Genomic DNA, 15,633 nt, shown 5'->3' with positions numbered 1-15,633 from the left:
ACGGCAACAGGAAATTTCCACGATGCTTGATTCGGCACAGCTTGCTCTTCTGCTACCTTCATTTTCCCGCCGAGAGCCTGCAGGTGTGAGATGGAAAATAATCACGAGGGTCGTGCCGTTTTACCAAAATTTTGCCGCATCGGGCGGAAGATACTTGGGGGAGATTTCTTTCTTTGACCGGCGCAAGATCTTCGAAGCTATCTGGCGGACCGAGAGGGAACAGAGGATCCGCGTAGTGCTCCTGAGTGGCGACAGACATGAATTTGGCGCGACAAGGTTTCCTGACCCAACTCTAGCAAAAGCAGCGGCAGATAGCAATGATTCACATGGTCATGACAGCAACATGGGTATCCATGAGTTCTGCACGGGTCCGCTTAGCATGTTCTATGTTCCCGTAGACTCCTACGTGCAGACGGACGATGAGGATGTTATGATCAAGTACTATCCCGCTGGCAACAACAAGCTGGGCGTAATCAATATTGACATGGATAATGCAGGTAATTCGGTGTTGAGGTATAGTTTGTATGTCGGTGAAGACCTTTTGTGGGGATATAAACTGGTTAGTCCACTGGTCTTGGGAGGTGAACAGAATGCCGTGTTGCCAGCTGGAGAAGTTTTCCTGGACAGGACCAGAAGAAAAGTTGTGCCGCAATTGATTAAGAAGGTATCTGGGGAAGTTATGGGGTGGGCGAGGCCTTGGTTGAAGCGGAGTTTGGATTTTGTTACTGGTAAGGTGTTTGCGTTCTTGCAGAGGGAGGTTGCGACGGAGATGTAGTCGGAGTTAAGGTGATGAAACGGAATCATGTCGCAATTTGATGTGTTTTTTCCTTTTTTATTCTTTAAATACGTTGTGTTGCGGTTATCTGAGCATTTGCTGCTCATTTTACGAAAGGGAAAGAGAGGGGAGGGAACCCCCCCAGTAGAGTACAGCGCCAAAGAAATGGATATAAGGGTTATATATTTCTGTTCAAATTCACAATAAAAGGTAACGGGCTGCAATATCCATCCTTGGGATGTAATGTTACATATAGAAGCAATTGAAAAGATCAATCAAAATGCAAAAGGTAATGCCCAAGTGAATATAACAAAACACGCCAAAACTTCTAGTTTTGAAAAATCAAAACAATCGCTACCTTAAACGCCATTCTCTATGTCACGTACCATGCCATACAACAAGGACAAGAACCAGGGAAAATCGCAAGGAGAAAAAGAAGAAGCGGGGATATTATCTTCCCCTTCCCCTCCCACCTCCTCCCATCAACCCACTCATCTGGCTCATCATACTTTTCAAATCCATTCCTCCCAGTCCAGGCATCCCTCCACCGCCTGCACCGCCAGGGCCCCCACCACCCTGCAACATCTGCATCATCTTCGCCATATCACCCATACCTCCCATCCCAGGCATACCACCCGCACCACCCATAGCCGCGATACGCTTCTGCATAGCAGCCATCTGCTGCTCTTTATTGCCGCCTTTAAGCATACTCTGTGCACGCTGCATCTGTTTCTTCTGTCCACCAACCCTCTTCGCCATTCCCGCCATCATCTTGTGTTGGGAGAGGAGGTCCTCAACTTCCCGGACGGTGGTGCCGCTGCCACATGCAACACGGACGATGCGGGAAGGTTGGTCGATGAATACCTTGCCGTCGCCATCGAGTTCTGCGGCGGTCATGCTGTCGAAGATGTAGATCATGCGGCGGAGTTTGAGGGAGCCGTCTTCGTCGTCCAAACCAGACGTGATGTTTGATAGGCCGGGAATCATGCTTGAGATCTTTGATAGAGGTCCCATTTTCATTATGGAGGTGATATTTTCGCGAAAGTCGCGGAGGGTGAAGATACCAGCTGTGATGTGTTTGTAAGTTTCTTTGGCAGTTGCGGAGTCCTTTGTCACCGCTTGAACATGTTCGACTAAGCCAGCCATGTCGCCCATCCCCAGGAGTTTTTGGATGAAAGGTTTTGGAGCGAATCGTTCGAGGTCCAGCATGTGCTCTCCCGTTCCTAGGAAAATGATGGGTGTATGGGTTGCGGCGACGGCGGAAATGGCACCTCCACCGGCTGCGGCACCGTCCGTTTTGGTGATGATTATAGCGCCAAAATCTGCCGTAGCTTTGAATGCAGATGACTGGATCTCAGCAGCCTGTCCGATGGTGCCGTCCAGAACCAAGATGGTTTGATCTGGTTTTATCGCCGTCTGGATCTGGGTCATTTCTGCGAACAGATCCGCTTCCTGCTTATGCCTACCACTCGTATCGACAATGATGATATCGAAACGCTCCTTCTTAAACTTGGCTACTCCCTCTGCAGCAACGACAACGGGATCTGTCTGCGTTAAGCTGCCGTAGTAGGGGATCTTTGCCTTGGTTGCATTCTGCTTAAGTTGATCGAAAGCGCCGGCACGGAAAGTATCTGCGCAAACAAGAGCCGCTCTGAAACCGCGAGTTTGGTAATGTCGAGCCAGCTTCGTACACGTTGTCGTTTTACCCGCACCCTGCAGACCAACGAACATGATGACATTTGATCTTCCCTTCTTCGGCTTGAACGGCTCACAGTGCGGGTCCACCAGAGCCACCAGTTGGTCGAAAACAGTTTTTTGTATTAGGCGCTTTTTATTTACGGCGGGCGGGAGGGAGGAGAATTGCACGGAGGATTTGATGGATTTGCGGAGAGACTGGACGAGGCGAACGTTGACGTCGGCGGAGAGGAGGGCGGCACATATCTCTTTGATCATAGCATCAAAGGCCTTGTCGCAGAGTTAGAATGGAACGTATATACAACATACATGGAGTACGCAAAAGAGGTTATACCTGTTCATCGATATTGCTTGACCTTGTAAGGTCGTTGACGGCGGCGTTTATACGCCGCCCGAGATCTTGAAGGACCATCGCGTGGAAGCTATATTTCTGGGAAGAGGGAGGAGGAGTTGTTCAGAGGGCATACGAGAAGAGGGAGATATTCACTTGCGGGCAGTATCACAATAAATATATATACTATCCCTAATAAACTGAAGATGTGAAGTTGTTTTAGTTAAGTAGTTGTTGCGGTTGAGTTGTTGGAAATTCGACGATGAAGTGTAGTCACGTGAGGTATCTTTGGCAGTAACTTTCTTTTGCAGGGCACAAAATCCAGCACTCAATACAAGCCATGAATATATAATTAATTGACATATTGACGATATTAAATTATTTTCCACCTCAAATTCCACAACTATTACGGGCATACAGGTATCCTGATGGCTCCCCCATTGCTTAAAAAGCGCAAAGTCGAGAATGGCATGAATGGCAGAACCTCGCGGCCAAAGAAAATCAAGCTGCAGCGGGAATACCACAGCAGCTCAGAGGACGATGATAACAATGAATCGTTCACCGCAGTCAACCTACAAGATTCAGACAGCAATAATGAAGCGCGATTGACCGAGAAAGCTCAGAAAATTGCAGAAAAATCAGATCTGGACGGTTCAGATGCAGATGCAGATTATTCAAACTCAGACTCCCACACAGCAGCATCATACGCTGCCTCCGACTCCGATATAGACTCAGACGCCTCCATATCCGGCAGTGATCAAACAAAATCCACGCAGCGCAAGAAATTCTCCAAACGCAATGATCCCACTGCCTTCTCCACATCTATTTCCAAAATCCTCTCGACAAAACTACCCAGAGCAGCACGTGCAGACCCGCTTCTGTCGCGAAGCAGAGCGACCTTACAAACCACCTCCGATCTCGCAAATGAGAAGCTCGAGAGCCGTGCGCGCGCTAAACTGCGGGCTGAGAAGAAGGAGGAGCTGGAGCGTGGGCGCATACGAGATGTGTTGGGCGTCGAGACGGGAGAGGCTGGTGAGATGGCGGAGCAGGAGAAGCGGTTGCGGAAGATTGCGCAGAGGGGTGTGGTTAAGCTGTTCAATGCGGTCAGGGAGGCGCAGGTGCGGGGGGAGGAGTTGGCGAGGGAAGAGAGGAGGAAGAGGGGTATTGTTGGGATGGCGGAGAGGGAGAAGGCGGTTAATGAGGTTTGCAAGCAGGGGTTTCTGGATTTGATTAATGGGAAAGGGGGGAAGAGTTTGAATATTGAAGAGGCGTGAAATGATATATATTATCCCTATCCTCCTTTTTTCTTTTTCTTTTTCTTTCCCTCCCCCAAATACGCATTTGTTATGGGTTTTCGAATCTTGACTTGTGAGAGGCATGTATAATGGGCGTTTCCTGTGGGTTATGTGAAAAATAGAGATGGTTTTCGTTGGCATGTCTATGGGAGAATATATAATACAAATAGTCGCAGATAACGAGTAATATATGTCTGCGATGATCAATCATACAGCTCAAGAAGAAAAAACGACCCCTTCCTTTGAACCAGTTCCTTTCTCGCTTTCCGAGGAGATGGATAAGGTTGCCGATAGCGAGAATCATTATGAAAGAAAAAAGATATGTAAAAGACAAACCCTCAGATATCTCTATTATTTCTGCTCAAAATCACTTGCTTGCAAATTCCTCGTCATACTGGGTAGTCGTACAACCAGCCCATCCAGCTCCGGGGACATCTTCACCTGGCACCCCAGCCGTGAAGTCTCAGTCAGACCAAAGGCAAGGTCGAGCATATCATTCTCGTCGTCGTCTGGCTCTTCCATCTTATCATACATATCGGCATCTTCCACGATGACATGGCAGGTTGAGCATGCGCAGGAACCACCGCAAGCACCTATGGCAGGATGAGTGCATGTTTAGCTTAGAACTAGTTTTATCATACACAACATGAACAGGAGTATTCTAAGGGTAGGAATCATTCCGCCAGGGGGTGGGAGGGTCATATATTTTACCTTCCATCTCAAGATCATTTGCCTGAGCGATATCAAGCAGGTTGTCACCCTTGGCCACTTGGAAATGGTGTTTCTCTCCGTCCTTGTCAATGAAGGTCACATTGAGCCTGAGCGACACATATCAGTTAGTGACTGCAACCTCGCGCTTGAAACATCAATCGCATCTATAAGGGATAACCACGGGCGCACTCACTGTTCTCCTGGTTTAGGAGGCTCAATATGCCCATGCGATGCGACCGTGGTGGCTGAAAATCTCCTCCTTGCCCGAGTAGTATATTGCGGACATTGCACATTTACTCCGCCCCTTGTTAGACTTGTTGGTCTGACGCAGGCTGAGTACTCTCGGATGCCGCTATTGGGCATCCTCGATCCTGAGGTTATAAAAATGCTCCGACATTTGGGTTGATGAGCCAGAGGTCTGCAGTTGCTGAGAAGATGCGAGGCGGAGATGCGCAGTTGGCAGGCTATCCCGTTGCATATCGACATGTTCCAGGAGATGACTGAGGAGATATCGTGAATTATAGACTCCGTATGGTATTCAGCTTTACAATTAACACTGTAGCAATATCCGGAATATGGAACATAGGAGTGGCAGATGGTATTATTATATTTTTTAATCGCTGGTCCAAGTGTTTTTGCGGGGGAATATTTCTTGTTGATTCGATCGGAAAATAAATCGACGATCGCGGCTTTGACGAATTAAAAAAATCATTTAAACTTGCACAACTGCAAACCAAACCATCCACAGTCAATATTTATCACCATGAACAGCCACTCTTAGGGATGATTATCTCATTATATTACCACAAACAACATCCAGTCCAGTTCACATATATAATACTCTGGAGAGAGTGTTTGCGTAATCTCCCACAATGGCCTCGTCGTCTGAAGGACCAAATCCGTTTCGTCCCTATTACATTCCGCCCTCCATCGGCCTTACAAAATCCTCAGCACCGCCAGCATCCAGCCCCCTTGTGAGCAAGGCGAGTATTAGAAATTCCACGCGTGATATTTTCTCCGACTTCGACTACTCGGAATACCTGGGCGAGACGTCGCCGACGATATCTCACTCCGTGAAAGAGCTAGTTGAAAAGGCGCTATGGAGGTACACCAGCGTGTTGATGGCGCAGCCATTCGAGGTTGCAAAGACCATTCTGCAGGTGTACGTTGAGCAGGACATGCAAGCGGAGCTGGTGGGGAGAGATGAGAGGCCGAGGAGGGATCAAGGATATCGAGACAATTACTATGAGGATGTACGTGTTGCGGCATCGACTATGATTTTGACGGCGGGCCCTTTATCATCTCTATATATTCCATGCCAGTACTAACACTTGGTATCTGATATAGGACTCCGCACCATCAACGGATGATGAAAGCAGCTATTTTACATCAGATACCCCTCTAACCCCTCCCACCGGAGCCTCCCGAAACCGCCGTTCGCGGCCTCGCATTACGGACCGGCGTGGATATATCCCTTCCACCTTTGCTTCCGCTAGTAAAAGTACGCTGAAGATCAAGGATTCCTCTTCTCTGTTTGACGTATTGGGCCAGCTCTGGGGTACAAGTGGTCCAACTTCGCTGTGGAAAGCGTCGAATTCATCATTCGTCTATTCCCTCCTTCTTCCAACCCTCAATACCTTCATCCGAAGTCTGCTATCCGCTATCCTAGCTTTCCCAGACGAAGGCTTGTCCTCCCTTGCCGAGCCTGATATTCTCATTTCCTCATCGCCAGTCTCCTCTTTACTGCTCACCTGCATTTCATCCTCACTCTCCGCCATCCTTCTCTCTCCCATCGATACCACACGTACATACCTGATCCTCACCCCGCTATCCAAAGGCCCGCGATCACTCCTCCGCGCCATCCGCCTCCTCCCAACCCCCAACTTCCTGATTCCACCACACCTCCTTCCAATCACTATTCTATCATCAACACTCCCAAATTTCATAACAAGCGCCACTCCACTCTTCCTCAAATCCTACCTCTCCCTCGATCCGGTTCTCAACCCCTCCTCATGGAACGCTTTCAACTTTCTCGCATCAGGCCTGGAACTGGCCGTCCGCTTCCCTCTGGAAACTGTCCTCCGCCGTGCCCAAATCGCAACATTCACATCCCCTGCTCTGCGTCAGCAGTCCGGCCTCCAGCCCAGCACAGCCCAAAGGTCATCCTCAACCTCAACAACATCCCTTTTCCCCGGAACCCTGAAATCATCCTCACAACCCCCGGTCATCGAAACAATTGTCCCAACCCCACAATCCTACCGCGGTATAGTCGGCACAATGTGGACAATTGTCTACGAAGAAGGCACGAACCCGCACGCCCTCGAGGTTGAACAGGTCATCGCACAGCACAAGGGACATTCATCGTCGTCCTCTGCTCGGGCATCGTCAGCGCAGGAGACCGCGGCAAGTCGTCGGGCCCAGAAACGCAGGCAGGGACAGGGTATGCAGGGGCTGTATCGTGGTTGGCGGCTGGGAATGTGGGCGCTTGTTGGGGTGTGGGGTTCTGGACTTTTGGGCATGGCATTGGATGCTGGAGATGATGAAATGGTAGAGAGTTCTGGGGGAGTTAGGATGGCGTTGGAATCTGCGAGTGGGAGGGCGGGCAGCGCAGCTACTAGAGGCGCATTTTAATGCTCGTTTTAGTAAGAACCCTTATGTGGGTTTACGGACGGGTGCACGTCTCTGATATCTTGAATGCAGCTCGACTGGAGAGAGGCTATGTCTCTCCTGGTCCCTCAAGGTTATGGCCTATTCCCATGGAGACTACTTCTCAATCATCAGGTTATGCTTTCCCCTCTCATCCCCACAGGACTAGACGTGGTCTTTAATACAGTATAATAGGAGTTTGTACGCTGGCGCGCAAGATTTATTTTCTCCTCACCATTCTATTCTGTCTTTGAATGTTCTTTTGCGCCCCCTTTTCATTCCTCCCACCAGCTCCCAAAACAACCTTGACCTTAAACTCTTTTCGATACTGGGGCCTTCTTGCAGAAACAACGAAATAAGCTGATATTTAAAAAACAAATATTTCTCCTCTCATCCCCTAGTTCTCCCTCCCCCATTCCTTTATACATCTACCCAGTACCTAGGTGCTTCTCATTGATGTTCTCCATTTCTATACAAACACCGTAACTCGCCATTGAAAAGTCGGGGGTGCTTCTACGGCGAACACTAATAAGGGAATTAAATGCTGTAACGCAGATATTTTGAACATAGGGGAAGGAAATAAAATTAAAATGATTGCATCAATTCTAAACATCAAAAATTATCTATTAGACTGAAGGGATTACAAGCATAGACTGAAATGGCGAAATGGCAAGAATAGGTATAGATTTAGGATGGAGGGAGAAGAAGGGAGAAAGGTGTCTGTTGTAAAAAGAGTGAAGAAGTTTGAAGTGCAGAATGGGAAAAAGAGGCAAATAAACGATAACGACACCACCATCTTCAAGAGACATCATTGCGTCCCAGGCTTAGGACTTTTAGTTTTGTATAATACATTCTGGCTCCGGGCAGGATGATCAATAAGGACATAATATGAACATTCTGGAATGTTAAAAAATAAACGTAATATAAACGTAAAAAGAGGTGGCAGTTACCTGACGTGGAGTTGCATATGCTGTATGATGAATACGATCAATATCCATACACCATAAACGTCTCCAAAGCAATACCAACAGAGAAAATGTAAAACTTGGGGAGCCCAGAGCCCGTCTATCCACCCACCGTACGCGAAGAGCGATTTCCACTCCCCCAAGCCCCTCACTCCTAGACCTAGTCGGCAAACCGCCTATCGAAATACTTCAATACGCCCATAACGCTAGCCGCCTCGACTTCCATCGCCGGACGACCGGTATAGTTCGGAAGCGAAAACCCCTGAGGATTAGGTAAGGTGTGCAGATGTGGTAGCCAGTTATTCAAGTCATCAGTGGCACGGGAGAAGTTAGGATGGCGGGAGAGGGCGGTGTAGGTATCCGCGCAGGAGAGGGTTATGGGCTGTTGTTGCTGCTGGGTTGACGGTGAGCAAGTAATGTCGTCATTTCTCTGACCTTCGTTTCGGTTTCGACCTGCGTTTCGGGTTAAAGGGCGGGACTGGCAGCATCCCCCTTCTGAGCCGCGACCACCACAGCAACCTGCGTTTGAGCCTGCGCCGGTGGCATTAGCGATGTTGGCGCGTGAGGCGGCTAGACTCTTGCAGAAAAGTGTGCTTTTGGGATCAGCCTGGCATTGTGCGCAGGTTCCTGGACCGTTGATGCACGGATTGGCTTTTATGCTATTGTTGGATATGATGCTATTGCTTCCTGAAGGAAGGGGTTCGGATCGTACATCTCCATCTGACGGGGGCGGTGTGAACTGGGATAGGCTTTGGATGGCTAGTCTGTTGTTCGTATCGGATGATGTATTGATATGTGGATTGTTTTCTGCTTCAGCTGCCATTTCTGCACACATGCATGGAGTACCATCCTGACAGAAGCCACAGGGGTCGATCATTCTGGAAGGGGAAACGGACGTTTCGATTCGAACTTTGCGTTCACGGTTTGTCGAAAACAGGGAAGTGAAATCTGTTTCTAACTCATCTGCTTCCATCTTGACTCTGATGTCCGATCTTTGGCGCTTTGAGGCATCGGCCTGATGCGGAGAGCGTGGTCTTTTCGGCAACTCATCATTCTGGGCTGCGGGACTAGTCGGGAATCCAAAAGCTTCCTCAATACACTGGCATCGTGTGGAGGAACAGTTTTCACACGGGACTCCACTGTCCAGGGTGATGTGGGCTTGCTCCGCTGCCTGAACTCTTTTCATTAATTCTTCGTTGGCTTGTTTCTCCTCTGCTACCGTATTCTCCAACGTCTGGCATCGTTTTTTCCACCACGCTATCTCAAACTTGCATTGTTCGAGCTGACCAGAAATAGTTTCAATGTGTTGCTTCAAAGCAGCCTCCCGTTTGTCACTTTCTTCTTCTATTTGCTTGATTTGCTCTTCAAGTTCGCCTACTCTTGCAGCCCTTCTCTCGCGAAAAGCTCTCTGAGCAGCACGATTTTGAGCCTTTCGTTTCGTTGGAGGGGTATCAGTAGCAGGCTTGCGACCAGGCTTTGGGAGGGGAGGGATGACCCATTCTTTTGTGGTGATAGATGCGGGTCTGGGAGGAACTGGGCTTGGGGTAGCCGCAGCGGCGAGCAGCTTAACAGATGGTACTGCGGGAGCCAGAGGGGCGGGAAGACTTGCCGGACTCGAACACGTCGACAAAGTGGATTTCGTTGACATTGCTATTGAGAGTGTTTTTAGGGTGATTTCTGCATACAGTAGGATAGCTCTATGGGAGATAGCTGGTCGCTGAGTAAAGACCTATCTTGGTAGCCTCGGTTTACATGTTCAATTTCGAAAGCCGAATCGACAGAAAAGGAGGCCCCAGAAGGTGCACTTGAATCAATAAGAGGAAGAGCAACTAGTTGATAAATATATGCACTGCGATAGCTCTAGAAATGTGCTGAAACTGGGAATGTGTCATCTCGCCATAAATTGAGATTGAGATTGAGATTGAAAAGGCAACGTATATAGAAAAGAAGTCGAAGAACTGGGAGGCGGAGGGGTTCGGAAAGATCAGATTAGATTATCGTGCGTTCAATCACGTGCGGTCCACAGTAGTTTCTCGCAAGTTTATCTGATTGCCAAGCCTCGTTATCTGATGCATCCACAGAATTTCTTTCCATTTTCAGCCCCACCACCTCCGTATTACGTTATCAATAACGACATCCATAACGTAATTCCCCAAAGAAGCGGATCAACACACCAATCGAAACCACTTCAACGCGTGAGAATGCCTCCAACTCTAGAAAGTCAGCATGTTTTAGAGAAGAGAAGAGGGAAATATAACACATGGTTTTTACTATTCAAAACCAAAAAAAAAAAAAATTATAAATATAAATATAAATATAAAAACCCTCCAAATTATGTTCCTTATGCTACACTATTCTATTGACTCAAAGGATGAATTTTACATGCAAATTCACATAAACTGACTCAAGTGAAAGAGAATAAAATAGTTCAGGAGTTCTACATTTCGCGTAATGAGAGATATCTTCCCGGCCAGCGTTTGTTGAGAATATGATAAATAATTTTCTCACGCTATGAAATTCTACAAGGTCTTTTTCACAGATTACAAGAACTGAATTCCACTTAATTGGTGTTTCAGACACTATAATTATAACCAGGCTGAACATAAGCGTTATACAAAATTAGTTTTGAAAGTTTAAAAGAATATAATAACAATGTATAAAACTCAGCAAAAAGTTAAATACAACTTTAATAAGACTAAATTTATTAACTAAATACTTTGTATACATAATTACTCGCTAAATGCTATATAAATAAGCCTTTTTATGGTCTAAGAATCAAGATTAAGTAATTAAGTTAGTTAGTGAATGTAGCTAAGGTCTAAATTTATTTATGTTTTATTTAAAAGGCTGAATTAGTTAGTTAGTCATAAGAACTAACTTGATAAGCTGTTAGTCGGCTAAAATTTGATATTAGCTTAATGACCGAATTATAAATAAATTATCAACATAATAGACCTCAGATCATTACCATTCAATCAAATTATTCAATATGCCCACCAGATCAAAAGATCAAGCTTCTGATCAAGCAGGAAGGCTCTTATTATATTAATGCCTATAAAATCTCGTCCAAATATGCTGCTGCTTAATCATTTAATGTTCCTTATTTCATTCACTCTAGTCTATAGACTACCCGGTCGAGCTTCTCACACGAATGTTCAACCAAACTGTCAAAACTGACCTCTATGAAAGAAGAATATCTAGTCCAATGGATAATATTCATGGATGAGAGAGAGAGGTCAGCCTCCTCAAATTGAAAATGTACAAAATATGATGGATTTACTACTTTCTGCCGAGTTGAATCTACCTTGAGGGAGGCGCTGCAGAGCCTCTCCCCCAGTACAACCAGCTCAGATGGCACCCTAGAGGAATTCCTCAGGCTCCCAGTCCTTCAGAGAACCATTCCCATAGACCCAGCCATCCTTGCTGATGAGCCGCCCCAGGAGGCCAGTGAGCTTTTCCAATCTTTCCAGCAAAATGATAAACCTCGAATTTGTTGAAGGGGCGGTTGTGCTACCAGAGTTTCGACATTGTAGAACTGCTCTTATTAGCCTCAACGCTCAGGACCCTATAATATAGTTATATCCATGCGTAGCTTGACTTGCTCTGTTGCAATTTATCTGAATATTCGCAGAACGAAGACGCTGGTTTCCTGCCCGCATCTTGGGCTCTGCAATGTCTCAAGTGCATTAATGCTCTGAACCTCTACCATGTCAACGGGGCTCCACGACAGCGCAGCAACCGTGGCTCTCTTGTACATACAAGAATAAGATGTCCCTAATCCTAGTATAAATTTAATTTAATTTAATTAGATGTTGTTGACTGTAGATATTTCAGGGACCAATCTAGTTGGGCTTCAGCGATTGTGGGGAATTCTCCTAGTTAAAGGTTCATTTAGATCAAACAAATTGCTACTAATCGTGCCGCTGCGCAACTCACCTCATGTGGGCGTGCCACACCAAAGTGATAAAAACACTGAAACAATAAAAATCTTGCAATTTCATCATCTTCATCATCTTCATCAATTAATAACTCACCACAATGTCAAATAAGGATAAAAATATTGAAGACAATATTCAAAAAGCTGTCACTTATCATCAAAAAAACCCAAATTTTAAAATACTGCCTCTGTTATGAGAATTTGAGGTTCCTTATCAATGTTTCTAAGTTTGTATCAATGAAAGGAATCTGAATACTGCAAAGATTCCAGTTAACAAGAGATTAAATGAGATTTAGAAGAATGCAATTAAATGATGAGTAAAGCTGCTTGATGAAAAGAATTATTCTTTTATAATTAAACAGATTGAAGGTTTTACAAATTCAGTGCTTAGATGTCAGCACATAGATTCTACTACCTCTCTTTCAAAAGTCAGCAAGATGTGAACTTATAGGTTCATTGAACATCTACCTGAGTATAAGAGGATGAAACAGAAGTCAATAAATTCAAAGAAAGTGACAGTTGAAAATATTGAATATATCAATATGTGATTTGAATGTCTTTAGATTCTATTTGAGCAGTATTAATTTCACATCTATTGTTAGGCTCAGCGTCCGACCGAGCCCGACCGAAGGCCGGTGCCCGGTTAGACCCGACGTCGGATTAAGCTCGGCGCCCGATTAGGCCTAATCCATATCACGTGACCACACGACCATGCAGGTGGTTATAATCCACGCAGGCCCCAGCACCCCCTTTCATCCCATCAAGCTTAGTATTTCGTTATATAGCAGTTAGCAACGCAGAGAGTTTCCTTCTTATGCAGCTCGCATTCGCTCCCTAACATAATACTAAGCTTCCCTTCTACCTTCTCACTCAGGTTTCAGCAGAAAACTTGAGTGCCTCAGTTGAATTAGAACCTGCTAGTTCAGAGCCTGACAACGCGTCAGATCAACTGCTAAGACAACAGCACTGTTGAAGACAACAGCTCAATCCAACATCAGATGGCCACCACAGGCTCCCAACCCCCTGGAAGGGGCCGAAAGGACTGGCGATACCTCCTAACAAGACCAACTGACCAACCACGCGTCTCAATTGAGGAATTCAGAGAGGCAATCCACTCAGACAGCGACCGTGTTTATAATGAGTTGGCGGCGATCTTTGATGGCATCTTTGACGATGAAAAAACATTAAGGGATACGATCACACGTCTGAGAATGGAATGGGACAACGTTACTAATCAGGCCGCTGTCAAGCAAAGCCAGATTGATGAGCTAATTGCTGAACGTGATGAACTTAGCCACACCCTGGTCCGCATGACAGTCAGCAACCAAGCAGCAAGTCGAGGCGTCACCCCCTCTGAGACTGCCAGGAGGTCTGTCAAGATTGATGACCCGAAACACCTCACTGACGGCAAGGAGCCGAAATTTGAACACTGGCTCTCCCGGATGAAGAACAAGCTCCGGGAGAATGCTGACCACTACCCTACTGAACGCATGAGAATAGCGTACATTGAAAACCGGACTGATGGGGACGCAGCACGTCACATTGCACCCCGTATGGAAGAGGACCACCCCGAGCAATATCAAACCGCAGAAGAGATGTTTGAGCACCTCAAGTCAATATATGAGGATGCTAACAAGCTGCAAAATGCCAAGGGTGATTATCGCAAGCTGATTATGCGCAATGGGGATAATTATCATGAATTTGTCACAAAATTTTTACACCTGGCAGGGGAGGCCAAGATTGCCAGGGGGGACTACAAGACAGACTTCAATGACAAGCTGTCCTTTGACCTCCAGAAGATGGTAGCAGTAGCCAATGCGACCACTGATACATATGCTGAGTTTCAGAAAATCTGTGCGCAGGCAGCTCACACCCTCCAGACAATCAATGCCACCCAGAAATCAAAGAGCTCGCGGGGAAATGGGCCTAATACCTTCAAACAGAACACCCTGCAGACCGCCAACAGTCAAACACCCCCCAGCATCTCTACAACAAAATCCCCTACTGTGAAGGAGGCCTTGAGCTCTCGTCCGGATATTCAGTGCTACTACTGTAAGGAAAAAGGCCACATTGCCAGGAACTGCCCTGCAAAGCAGAAGTCCCAGCAGGTGATTGCTGAGCTCACAGGGAATGATGCCCCTGAGCCTTCAGCAGATTCGGGAAAAGAGTGAGCCTGAGAGAAGACTCCACCTCAGGTAGTTCAACAGTCTGTGAGAGGTTTGAGATGAAGGACTTGATTGGGGGGAAAAGCTTTAATGTACCAATCAAATTAGCCTACAATGGAATTGCTACTTCTACAAATTCTCTTGCTGATACTGGAGCAAATGGTGCGAATTTTATTGATACCCGATATGCCATAGAATTGGCAAGATTCTTTGATAGGAAGTTTCAAGAACTCCCATTCAAATGCCGCATGAAGGGATACAATGGCGCCCCCGGCGGGGTGATAGACCGCACATTGACCCTAAACCTCTGGGTGGATGGCCGGAGATTTCAGAATGTCCCTCTGCTGGTAACAGACCTAGGCCAGCACCCTGTCATCCTGGGACGGAAGTGGTTGGCAGCACAGGATATATGGCTTGATGTTAAAAACCAACGCCTGGTTTGGCCGAGTGAACGGTCTATCCCTGAACAGGTGGCGGAGCCGATGTTGAAGATAGTACCCTGGTCAGTACTGAAGCGCCCAGACCCCAAGCCTGAGCATCAGGCGGATGTGGAACGAAGAGAGATCAAGCTGGATGAGGAGATCAGACAGGAGCATCAGGCTCAGCTCCGCAGATTGAAAGGGACCAGCTCAGTCGTGATGCCTGAGACGAGGCAGGGGCTGACCTGGGAGGAGACAGCACCACAGATGATGGATATGAACTTCATTGGGGCTGCTTCCTTCCATGGTTATATGAAGAACAAGAAGTCAACAGTCTTCATAACCAGTCTGTATGAAATTGATAAACAGCTTGAGGAGAAGCGGGGTTTAGTGGGAGCTGAGGATGAGTCTGATGAGGAGCTGATCAGCAACTTACCAGAATGGTTGAAAGGCCGGGAGGACTGCTTCTCAAAGAAAGCATCAGATGAACTGCCCCCCCTACGGAAGAATGTTGATTTTAAAATAGAGCTCCAGCCTGATGTTGACCTCACCCAGGGCATTGGACATGCGCCTCTATATAAGATGAATCTAGAGGAACTAGAGGCAGTGAAGACCTACCTTGAAGCCAACCTAGCAAAGGGTTTCGTCACCCCAAGTTCAGCCCCCTACGCCTCCCCAATCCTGATTGCCCGTA

General features: G+C 46.8%; 7 protein-coding genes across 7 annotated transcripts in view; 4 read left to right on the top strand and 3 right to left on the bottom strand.

Moving 5' to 3' along the window:
- PADG_12307 (uncharacterized protein) overlaps positions 1 to 775 on the top strand; it is a gene marked incomplete at both ends in the record, with an annotated part of 3,753 nt that extends 2,978 nt beyond the window's left edge. Inside the window, one exon of the mRNA XM_010764644.1 lies at positions 41 to 775. Coding sequence (XP_010762946.1) covers positions 41 to 775 — 735 coding nt within the window. The remainder of the gene's footprint in view (positions 1 to 40) is intronic.
- A 450-nt stretch (positions 776 to 1,225) lies between these two features.
- Positions 1,226 to 2,882, bottom strand: PADG_07496 (signal recognition particle protein SRP54; the record flags this gene model as incomplete). Its single annotated transcript, XM_010764460.1, has 2 exons — positions 1,226 to 2,740; positions 2,805 to 2,882. The coding sequence occupies 2 exons, from the start codon at positions 2,880 to 2,882 to the stop codon at positions 1,226 to 1,228; spliced, it is 1,593 nt and encodes a 530-aa protein (XP_010762762.1).
- A 347-nt stretch (positions 2,883 to 3,229) lies between these two features.
- Positions 3,230 to 4,075, top strand: PADG_07495 (uncharacterized protein; the record flags this gene model as incomplete). Its single annotated transcript, XM_010764459.1, has 1 exon — positions 3,230 to 4,075. One exon carries the CDS (start codon positions 3,230 to 3,232, stop codon positions 4,073 to 4,075), a length of 846 nt encoding a protein of 281 aa, XP_010762761.1.
- Positions 4,076 to 4,447: 372 nt separating this feature from the next.
- PADG_07494 (adrenodoxin) lies at positions 4,448 to 5,170 on the bottom strand (the record flags this gene model as incomplete). Its single annotated transcript, XM_010764458.1, has 3 exons — positions 4,448 to 4,689; positions 4,808 to 4,914; positions 5,001 to 5,170. The coding sequence occupies 3 exons, from the start codon at positions 5,168 to 5,170 to the stop codon at positions 4,448 to 4,450; spliced, it is 519 nt and encodes a 172-aa protein (XP_010762760.1).
- A 509-nt stretch (positions 5,171 to 5,679) lies between these two features.
- Positions 5,680 to 7,438, top strand: PADG_07493 (uncharacterized protein; the record flags this gene model as incomplete). Its single annotated transcript, XM_010764568.1, has 2 exons — positions 5,680 to 6,060; positions 6,155 to 7,438. 2 exons carry the CDS (start codon positions 5,680 to 5,682, stop codon positions 7,436 to 7,438), a joined length of 1,665 nt encoding a protein of 554 aa, XP_010762870.1.
- Positions 7,439 to 8,578: 1,140 nt separating this feature from the next.
- PADG_07492 (uncharacterized protein) lies at positions 8,579 to 10,066 on the bottom strand (the record flags this gene model as incomplete). Its single annotated transcript, XM_010764567.1, has 1 exon — positions 8,579 to 10,066. One exon carries the CDS (start codon positions 10,064 to 10,066, stop codon positions 8,579 to 8,581), a length of 1,488 nt encoding a protein of 495 aa, XP_010762869.1.
- Positions 10,067 to 13,353: 3,287 nt separating this feature from the next.
- On the top strand, positions 13,354 to 14,526 carry PADG_07491 (uncharacterized protein; the record flags this gene model as incomplete). Its single annotated transcript, XM_010764566.1, has 1 exon — positions 13,354 to 14,526. One exon carries the CDS (start codon positions 13,354 to 13,356, stop codon positions 14,524 to 14,526), a length of 1,173 nt encoding a protein of 390 aa, XP_010762868.1.
- Positions 14,527 to 15,633: the final 1,107 nt, after the last annotated feature.

Source organism: Paracoccidioides brasiliensis (assembly GCF_000150735.1).
Source record: "Paracoccidioides brasiliensis Pb18 unplaced genomic scaffold supercont2.11, whole genome shotgun sequence".
Classification (NCBI taxonomy): Eukaryota; Fungi; Ascomycota; class Eurotiomycetes; order Onygenales; family Ajellomycetaceae; genus Paracoccidioides; species Paracoccidioides brasiliensis.
Note: the sequence above shows the minus strand (reverse complement) of the source record. Positions and strands in the feature narration are given on the sequence as shown.